Source organism: Vigna radiata, unplaced genomic scaffold, assembly GCF_000741045.1.
Source record: "Vigna radiata var. radiata cultivar VC1973A unplaced genomic scaffold, Vradiata_ver6 scaffold_304, whole genome shotgun sequence".
Classification (NCBI taxonomy): Eukaryota; Viridiplantae; Streptophyta; class Magnoliopsida; order Fabales; family Fabaceae; genus Vigna; species Vigna radiata.
Genome location: NW_014543811.1, coordinates 107,267 through 117,748, shown reverse-complemented (window position 1 = coordinate 117,748; position 10,482 = coordinate 107,267). Strand labels below are relative to the sequence as shown.

General features: G+C 34.6%; 1 protein-coding gene across 2 annotated transcripts; it reads left to right on the top strand.

The window, feature by feature from the left end:
* Nucleotides 1–769: 769 nt before the first annotated feature.
* Nucleotides 770–5,818, top strand: LOC106754921 (kelch-like protein diablo). 2 transcript variants are annotated; one of them, XM_022778097.1, is made up of 9 exons: nucleotides 770–1,417; nucleotides 1,769–1,950; nucleotides 2,247–2,432; nucleotides 3,890–4,214; nucleotides 4,298–4,497; nucleotides 4,847–4,923; nucleotides 5,057–5,158; nucleotides 5,408–5,594; nucleotides 5,699–5,818. In XM_022778097.1, the coding sequence occupies exons 1-9, from the start codon at nucleotides 775–777 to the stop codon at nucleotides 5,795–5,797; spliced, it is 2,001 nt and encodes a 666-aa protein (XP_022633818.1). In that variant the 5' UTR covers nucleotides 770–774; the 3' UTR covers nucleotides 5,798–5,818. The 2 variants fall into 2 exon arrangements, with proteins under 2 accessions (XP_022633818.1, XP_014492477.2); XM_014636991.2 differs by having other exon boundaries at nucleotides 2,067–2,432.
* Nucleotides 5,819–10,482: the final 4,664 nt, after the last annotated feature.

Here is a 10,482-nt window from a genome sequence, read left to right as displayed (position 1 = left end):
ATAAATAGGGGGCAAAGGTAAGAAGTAGGAGGATTTTTTGAATGCTCATTTATTTCCTTTTCTCTTTCTATCTCTACCTTGATTGAAGAGGAACTAGAACACTGACTTGAGCGTCGGAGTATCATTAGCAGGTACCCGGACGCTTGGACAAGGAAGAACGGTCAACCCAGAGAAGTAACGGAAGACCGGACGGATCGAAGTGGAAAATTGTGTAAGGGAGCTTGGACTGAAGCCCGACCGGAACATTATATAAAAATTTTAACTCAACCATCGAAAACAGAATCCAAAGCTAAAAGTAGTTTAACTTCCCATACATGGTTCAAAACTTCTCCCAATAAAAAGTTCTATGTAATGAAACAATGAACAAAGTTCTCACATCCTATAATGGTTCATCCAACCCAAATACATGGAAAAAACAACCATAGAACACTAAAAATAACGAAATCGAAAAAAATGTAGAAAAAAAATCATACACACCAAACAAAAGCTTTAGAGTGGCGAAACGCACAACACGACGACGGAAAGAGGAGTACGTTCCAATCAGTGGTACAATGCCGGAATGTCCTCCGGTGAACCGTAAACGGCGCAGGTTTGAAAGTGGTGGTGGAAGATCCGTAAAAGTGAAAAATCTCTTCTCCACGGCTTGACTCCTTCTCTCTCTAAGGTTTTTGGAATCCCAAATTTGAAATCTGATTTTGAAAACCAAAATGAAACCGCCACTTTAACCCCTATCTCGTATATTTTCACGTCATTTTGATTTTTTTATTATTTGACATGTGGACCACTAACAAGATGACACGTGATGATGTCAAAAGTTTATCACTTTTTAGGTGTCAAAATATCATTATCCATAAAGAAATTACAGGAAGAAGAAGAGGCTATGGAGATGAAAATGATAGGAGAGGAGAACCTTACCACGCGAACCGCAGAAAACCTAACACAGGGATCGAAGTCCCGAAGCAACTGAACGGCGCGTCGATAACACGCATCAACCAAGCCAACGTCTTTCAACTCTCCACCGCGCTCGATGAACCCGACGAGCCCTTCAAGCGCCGCGTCTCTCACGTAAGGGTAAGGATCCTTCGTGAACCCCAGCAGCACCGCCAACAGCAAGCCAGGTCGGACCTCGAAACTCGAACCCGCGTTCCGGAGCATCCACGCGCGGGCGGGCACGGAGGCGCCGAAGCACAGCGACGTGAATCGCGCGTCGTCCAGATGACGGTCCGAGATGGACACACCGATGGCCTCAACAGCGAGGCGGGGAGAGGATTCGGCGGTGGGAAGAGGCATGGTGGGAATCAACCTTTCCCTCCAAATTTATCTTGTGGCAGAAATTTGAGGAAGAGTGAACTTGGTGCTGTAATCTTTGGATGCAAGAACGCCACAATGAATGAATGCCTCTCTAAACAACTCTTTGGTCAGTTCTTCTCCGTCTCCCTCTTCTTTTCCTTTCTCTAAAATATAGCCTCTACAAACACTTACATGACACAATATGTCTCTAAAAACTGGTACGATATTGCACCCACATCTCTGCAATGTTAAGGATGACAACAAAACTTTATCTGTGTGTCCGTCAATAATCCGAAAGTATTTACGATATTCAGCATTTTGAAATGAAAATTGTGTTCTATATGACTTGGAAACACTTATATCTTTTCATGAACTTAGTGCTTAAAATTTGTATTATTTATAATTGATAATCAGTACTGTCAACGAACATAAGGATTGAAATCTCTAGCTCATGGATACATTTATCTGTTTTGAACAGGCTTACCAGCTCAGCACTTCTCTTATGTGAAGAATNTTGATNCAGGATTGCCTCTGTTTTTGTTTAATTATACTGACCGGAAGCTTCATGGAATTTTTGAGGCAGCCAGCAAAGGAAGAATGTTTATAGACCCCTATGGATGGACTACTGATGGTTCAGAGAGAACACAATATCCTGCACAGGTATATCACTCACTCACTTGAATTCTATAATTGATATGGTTTTGTTATTGTAGATAATTCTGGTCATGATACATGAAAAACCTTTTATACTCATACTCTTCATTAAAATATTTAAGGTGCAAATTTGTGTTCGACTTAAGTGCCAGCCACTGCCCGAAGATAAATTCAAAGAATTACTTGCAGATAACTACTACACTCATAACCATTTCTGGTTTGAGCTAGACCATGAGCAAACAAGCAGACTTATTTCCTTATTATCATCTGGATCAATTGTCTGTGGTAATTCTGTCTCGCAGAATACACCAAGTTGGGTGACTTCATCTCGTGAGACTTGGAGGGAAGATGAAACATTTAAAATGCTTGAATTAGAGACAAAGGTGGTTGAGAACGAAGATGAGGTTAACCGCGTACATGAAGATGAGGTTAACAGCGTACATTTGAAACTGAAGGAGTTAACTGTTAGCTATCTGGAGCAGAGACTGGTACTCTTTTCTATGTTGTAGATTCTATCTGAAATTGATCATANTTCTGAATTGTTTCTCCATCCGTAACATCTTTAAGCATATGGGTAGCATGCATAAAANGTATTGGGTTATCAAAGAAATTGACCATGCATGTGGAATTTCTCAATCTACCTCGGATATAGATTCTTCTGAAGTAATTAGACCCTTATGCAACTTTTAACTTCTACTATACTTTTTGAATTCTCCAAATATGTAGATCACCTATTGTTATGCTTGTTTTTACTCATTACATTCTCTTTGCAGATTTGACATTGCATGTTTAATCGACTCATTTTCACAACGTTGTTGTTATACTGCAGCAAATGCAGTGGTAGAGTGAAACACATAAAACAAGTTGACTCCAATAGTTTAAATGTAGTGAAATTCAATTTTTCTTGNCTTATAGTAGGATCCACTTCCAACAAGTCTTGTTAGGATGCAATTCTAGTGTGGGTTTATGAAGCTTTGAGCCCTTCAACTACAATGGCTAGCTTTTTGTGGTGTGGTTTTTCCAAGGTGCTAATCCATTGGTATAGAATTTGGTTTGCACAGTGTCTTGTAGCTGCAAGCAAGCAACACAAGTCGTGACACTGACACTGCAGTGTTCATCTCAGACTAGTCAAAGGGCTAGTACATTGCCACCTCATGTGGGTGCTGAGGTGGCAAAGCCTGGTGGGATGTTAATATGGGATTCTGTTGTGGGGTTTATATGGCCTTGGATTTTCCAACTACAACAACTAGTTTTTTGTAGAGTGGTTCTCACATTGTGTTCTTTTTAGGTTCTTTCTCTCTGATAGTATTGTGTATTAAGAATTGAAAATACAAGAGTGCCTTGAGACCTTTATTGCTTTACTCCAATTCCGCTCCTACCAATGTAGTAGGCATAAAATTGATATAGAATGTTTACATAGTATTCTTTAACTGAGGTTGTTCTAGAGAACCTCATTCTCCACAATTCTTCTAAAACTTTTCCTTTCCAAAAACTGNCTCCCCACTACTAACAGTGGACTATTTAAAATAGTCAGTTACAGCTGGCACACCATCTATGGTTTGAGAATACTCTTAAGTGTGTGAACACATAATTTCATGTAATTTAGAGTCTTTAAGAAGTAAACTGAATGAAGATTATATAAATTGAAACTTGAAAGTATTAATGCAAGGCTGACTGGATGTATAGGTAAGAAAAACTAAAATGAAGTACATTAGGCATGCCTAAACTTGCATTGATTACTTGAGATGATTAGTTAAGGCTCCAAAAGGCATAAATGATTTCAATTGGTTGGGAGATAATTTGAAAACATTTTTCGAAGTCATACAAAAGTTAGTGCAATCTTTTGGAAGTAATTTTGGTATACCTTTACTTGCACTATTTTCTNTTTTTCATATAGATGTCTTCTNGAGTATCAATATTGGCTTATTTTTTACTTGTCATTCAGATTGAGGCAGAAAGGGAAATTCAGCATCTTAAAGATCGTTGTAAAGTTTTAGAATCTGCTTGTAATATCCCTAATCGTTTGGAACATGTTGAGAAGGCAGTNATAAAGTCGACAGCTGATTTAGATCCCAAAGATTCATTATTTTTAATTGGAGGTTTTGATGGAAGATCATGGTTAGCAACTATGGATTTGTACTGTACTTCTCAGAGTGTGACCAAACCTCTTAAGCCTATGAACTCAGTTCGTTCATATGCTTCAGTTGTGCGGTTGAATAGTGAAATTTATGTTTTTGGTGGTGGAAATGGTTGTGTTTGGTATGACACAGGTATGAGGTTTTATCTGTGCTTTACAATTAGTTGTATTTTGGAAAGAGATGAGGTTTTAACAACCCATCTTCTATCTGTGTAGTTGAATCATACAATCCAGTTCATGATAACTGGACCATGTGCCCCTCTTTGAACAAGAAGAAAGGAAGCTTGTCTGGTGCTGCTTTATATGGCAAAATTTTTGCTGTTGGTGGTGGGAATGGAGTTGACATCTATGCAGATGTTGAGATGCTTGATTTTGATATTGGGCGGTGGATCCCTACACGCTCAATGCTAAGCAAGGTAAAATGGAACAATTAAATGGTCAATACTTTAGGTTTTGATTGAGATTTGAGAGGTATAATTATGGTAACTTCAAAACGAACTGAGATTGAGGCTCATGCTTCTAATTATGTGATTTTGTCAGTTCATTTCTGCCCAAGGTAAAAAAATAAAATGGTTTAGTGTATCTTATACCATGTAGTCCATATGTTTGCATCAAGCCTTGTACCTCTTAAATACATCTACATATTGATCCTTAGTAGGATGACTCGAGTCTCCTATTGTCACACGGAAGAAAACCATTAGATAATTTCTTTGAAAATCATACAAAAATATTTAACGTATAACTTTAGTGCTCTTTATATTTCAGAGATTTGCTCTTGCTGCAGTTGAACTCAACGGGTCAATTTATGCCACTGGCGGGTTTGATGGAAATGATTACTTAAGGTAATATGTATAACTTGATTTTACATCATTAGCTGAAACTCATCAGGCAAACATGGTTGATCTAATGGTTTGTCCTTATAATTTGTTATTTTATATTTGTACTAATGGGAATGACACTTTTACATAACTGCAGGTCTGCTGAAAGATTTGATCCTAGGGAACATTCTTGGACCAAAATACCAGACATGAATGTAAAGCGGGGCTGCCATTGCTCAGTTGTTCTGAATGAAAAGTTGTGAGTTCAACATTTTTTGCTTCAAAGTAACCAAGTAATAACTATAAAAATAAATTTGTTTTGGAGAACCATTAGATGATTGTTTGGAAATGCTCAACTAATCTTCATATCATGTTGGACAAAATATGTAATCATAAATAGGGTAATATTCTATAGATAAAGTACCGCCGTTCTAATCATAGACCTAAATCTGAATTTCTTGTGCTTGACGGAGACATATTTTACTTAAAAATTTCATGCATTGTGTAGGTACGCCCTTGGTGGCTTTGACGGCACAAAAATGGTTCAAAGTATCGAGGTGTTTGATCCTCGTCTTGGAGTATGGACAATGGGGGAACCAATGATTCATCCACGGGGTTATTGTGCTGCTGTAGTTGTCAATGAATCCATTTTTATGCTTGGTGGAGTTAGGATTGGCGAGAACATTGTAGATACAGTGAGTAAATCTTTTAATCTAATATTTTTCTTTTGAAGATGCATTTTTACTACCCTCCAATACTTTAATTCTTAAATATCTCTCTAAATATATATACATTACAGGTTGAGAATTATAAGGTCGGTCAGGGATGGCAGGAAACTTGCAGATCAGCAGCTGTTAATAGGTGTTTCTTGTCAGCTATTGCTTGCAGTCAGGAGTAAGAAAGTAAGGTTAACTTTGTATATAAATGAGTTTGTTGGATATTTCTAAAGGTGTGAACCCTTTCATTTTTCATCAACTAAAATCTGTAGTTGTAAATGTTTGGTAATTGACCATAGATACTAGGGTTACTATGCTAATAGAGTAGTCATATATAGTTTTTTGCAGTCAGATACTGGGATGCTACTAGTATCAACCTAATTTTGTTAATATGCTCCAGTATAGATTCTGGCTCAACTTTATGATAGTCGTGCATTAGACCCATTTTTTTTTTTCTGATAACTTTAATTTGTTCTTTAAATGCATGGACAAGCTGTTATTTTAACATATGTCTTTCACGTAAGTATTTGTTTGTTACAATTACAATATTTAATAAATAATTTTAATATATAAATGTAATTTATAATGAATAATTTAAATTGTTATATCCTGATAATTTTAATTATTGGTATTTAATAAAAAAAATTGAATGTAATTTAAAAGTATTGTCGAAATGTAAAAATAAATGGTTGGACAATTAAAAGGATTAAGTATATAATAAGGGAAATTTGAAATGGTTGAGATCAAGATTGTTAAACTCAAGAATTTAAGTAACTTGATAAACTTGAATAGTAAACTCAGTTTATTTTCAATGAATAAAAATTAAAATATTTACAAAAAATATAATATTTTATTGTTATATTATTCTATGAATAACTTTTTATATTTTATTTTTAATGTAATATTATTATTGTTATTATTAGATTATTATATTATATTTTTAAATATTTTTCTCATTATTATTCTTTTACAATAACTTTAATCAGTTAGATTGTACACTATATTTTATATAAAACAAAAGGTTACTGGATTGAGGTATCAAAGCTCATAATAAGAAAGGAAGTCTCTAAACTTCATCTTTCATTAAACATTACTGCCACCCTTACCCGTGTAACACCAGTGTGCAATGGTTTAACACCAACACAGCGCAGGAAGATTGCAACAGTAGGTCACTAGTTAGACAACGGTGAACAACTAGAATGGAATTGTTGAAGTTTCATGTCTATTAGAGATAAAATTAATTTAGAGTATATAATTGAGTCTAAATCTCATCATACAAGTCAGTTTTGTAAGATTGAGTTAGATTTAAACTTTACTTATTAATATATTATCAGAACTATAGTTAGAGTCTATCTCGGCATGAAAAGTTAGACTTAAGTCTATAGGATCTAATCATAGTTCTAATACCATGTTAAGAAGTGGGCTTTAAGCTTAATTTAACTCTGCAAAATCAGTTTGAAATATGAGGTTTACATCCACAGAAATTATGTTGTATGAACGATCGTGCGACGAGTTGTGAGAGTGACAGAATAAAAAATAAGGAAGCCTAATTGTGAGTAATAGTGGAGAAGAACAAACCGAATTGATTTCACAGAGGAAACAATAATCTTTGATGTCATTTTGTGCTTGAAAAAAGTTTATGGACTTGTAAACTTGATTATTGGATCATGAATTTAATTAGTTCACCGAATTCAAAGCAAGTTTAGTGAATCTATTTCAAAACGAGTTTACATGAGTTAATTAATTTAGATGATTGTGAGAAGGTAAAATCTTTCTACGAGTTAAAATTGTAAGTTTGATGACATTACTTTTTCAATAACAATGTGTGAAATTACATCTAAGAGGAGAAATAACATAATATTCACGATGGAGGAAGTGATTGGTGTTTTAGAATCGAAGAACAAATATTTAAAATAATTATTTTTTTGTTGTTTTGGTTCAAAATTAAGTTGAAGGTATTTGATTCTAAGAAAATCTAAATGTCTAGATTTTGGGATTATTTTTCTATTTAGATTTAATACTACTTTTGATCTCTATTTTTATCAACTTTGTTTAATTTGAGATTTTTTTTATAATCAATATGATATTAACTTTTGTAATTTATATTTAATTTGATTTTCTTTTCATGATGTTATCTAAATCATTAATGACAAATGAATAGTGTATGACAAATGTCAATTCATGATTTTTTTTTATAATTTTTTTAGTTTTTTATTATACTTTTTAGATTTTAGTTAATTTTAAAATATTGTTTACATGTCAAGTCAATATTGTGTCACATATCAATGTCACTTATTAAATTAGTGTCAATATCACATGTGAGTATTAGTGTCATGTGTCATTGTTTTGTATTCAATTCAATCTTAATTTTCATTATTTTTAATCACTTTATTTCCAAATTTTGTTCAATTCAATTCTAATTTTCATTTTTTTTTTCAATTTAGTCTCAATTTTATTATTCTTATTCAACTTTACTTTTGATTCTTTTGAAAACTTATAAATTGTACCGAAGCGTTGTAGGTGTATGGTGTAACACCCCTAATAGAGTGCCACTTATAAATAACCAAATCCGAAAATTTACGCAAATTTTTTTATTTATTTATAAAATAACATCGCGGAAACAAAAACCTTAAAAATATTCAAACGTCTTACAAACTTAAAGTTCCAGCCTTACAAATATCGAATCCATTATTCAAAATGTAAAATAACTTTAAAACATGATAAATTCCCCGTAGCTAAATCCCATATCTCTCTTCGCACTATTCCATCCCTGTCTCATCTGCAATACCATCTACTCCCGTACAAGTACGATCATTGTAGGTGGAACCACAACCACAAAAGTAAAGGGTGAGTAACTAAGGACATAGCATATAATTTCAAAGACAACATCATAACATAAACTAAAATAGTCATCACATCACAACACATCTCANTATTCAACTCATAACTTAAATCATCACCACCCAGACTATCATAGTCATAACGTTACAATACATCACAGTATTAAACTCACATCTCAAGTCATTTACACAAGCTTCTGTTGTTTCCTTGACGTACCAAACCTGTTTCGCAAAACAGGGCGATTCGAGCCGCCTTCCATCGCAACTTCAGACCTATCTCCCCGACTCCTCAAGGAATTACGAGTAAAAACTTCGGTTAGGCGCACCCACCGAGCACTATACTCACACGAGCCGAAGTCATTGGGCGAGACATCCAACCCTCTCTAGTCCCCACGCATGAGGATAGGGTGACACTCGAATCTCAGTCTCCGCAGAGAACTCAACACATATCGTATCGCAATACGAACACCACCAGTTTGACAAAAATTCTAAGGAAATGACAGAACACTTACTCTCACAACTTCACCATCACAACCATACACATACCACCCGCATATTCAAAGTCAACCAAATTCATTGACCAATAATTAATTAAAAATACTCAAATAATTAATAAATCAATTTTTCACAATCAAATAAATTTAATTATTTTCGTGCTGGCGCACCCCTGTGAAATTATTAATCTCACCCTTCCATCCACTAGAACCAATATTTCTAGTGCACCCCCGCTTTTACTAAAATCACAACACATAATAAAACACACTTTTTCATGTACCCCTTTTTATTTTAAATACACACCCTCTCTTAAGTTTACCAAACCAAATGGACCTCGTTAATCTTTTTAATTTTAAACTTAAACTTTATTTTACTCTCTTTCCAAGTGGACCCCACTTTAAACTCATTTTTCACCAAAACTCTCATTCTCTCTCCTATTTTTCTACTTTTTACGTAACCAAAGTCTCTCTCCCTTCTCTCTTTTCCTTTTATTTTCAATTAAAACCCAAAGTTTCACTTTGTCTATCTTTCTCTCTCAAAAACCGTGGACCCCACACCACTTTTACTATCTATTCTAATGATCAAAGTTAACATTTCTACCACTTGCACAATCTACGTAAACTTACTTTCCATACCTACACTACAATTTTCCATTTCACTCTTCTCTCTCTTCCTTTCAAGCTCACGGCCCCACACCTCTTCTCCATTCTTTTATTTTTTATTTTTCTCTTCATTCTCCTACACTTTACGTAACTCCCATGCACTCACACCATTTTTTGACTTTTCAACCCAACTCACTTTTACTCACTCTCACTTTTACGTCACTCTACTACCCCCCTCTTTCTTCTTATTTTTGTTTTCTTCTTCACTCAAAAACCCAAAACATAACTTCTTCCCCTTCCATAATTTTCGTAAGCCCCTGCACCAAACTANCTTCTTCTATTTTATTTTATTTCTTTTGTTCCCGTCAAAAACCAATAGAACCCACACCATTCTTTTTATTTTATTTTCTCCTCACACAACTTAAACACATTCTACTTCTCTCACCCCTAATACGTAAAACCCATACATCCTATCTCTCNACAACCTCACTTTCACTCCCCTCATTCTTTTAACTCATTCCTTTCTCTTCCAACAATGGAAGAGAACTCTCAATACCCTCCTACCCATACTCTTGGTCAAGCACTTAAGACCAAGCACGCATCCCTCCCATGCACACACAACAACCACTAGACCAGGCTCCATCCGCTGATATAATAGCGCAAACAATTATATTTACATACCTTTTCAAGTTTTTCGAAATTTAATAAAAAAATCAATATTAATTTAATTTTCTTCCCTTCCTTAAATATTTCTCAACAACGTTTCACATCAAAATTTATTATCTAATACCACCAAAATAAAATACTTAAAGTAAGTAATCATTTTTATTTATACGGGTCTTACATATGGAGACTTATGCCGTACTCAATTGAGAGAAATGCCACTTTATAATGACTAAGGGCTTTTTCATTTTTACCACAAGATCTCTT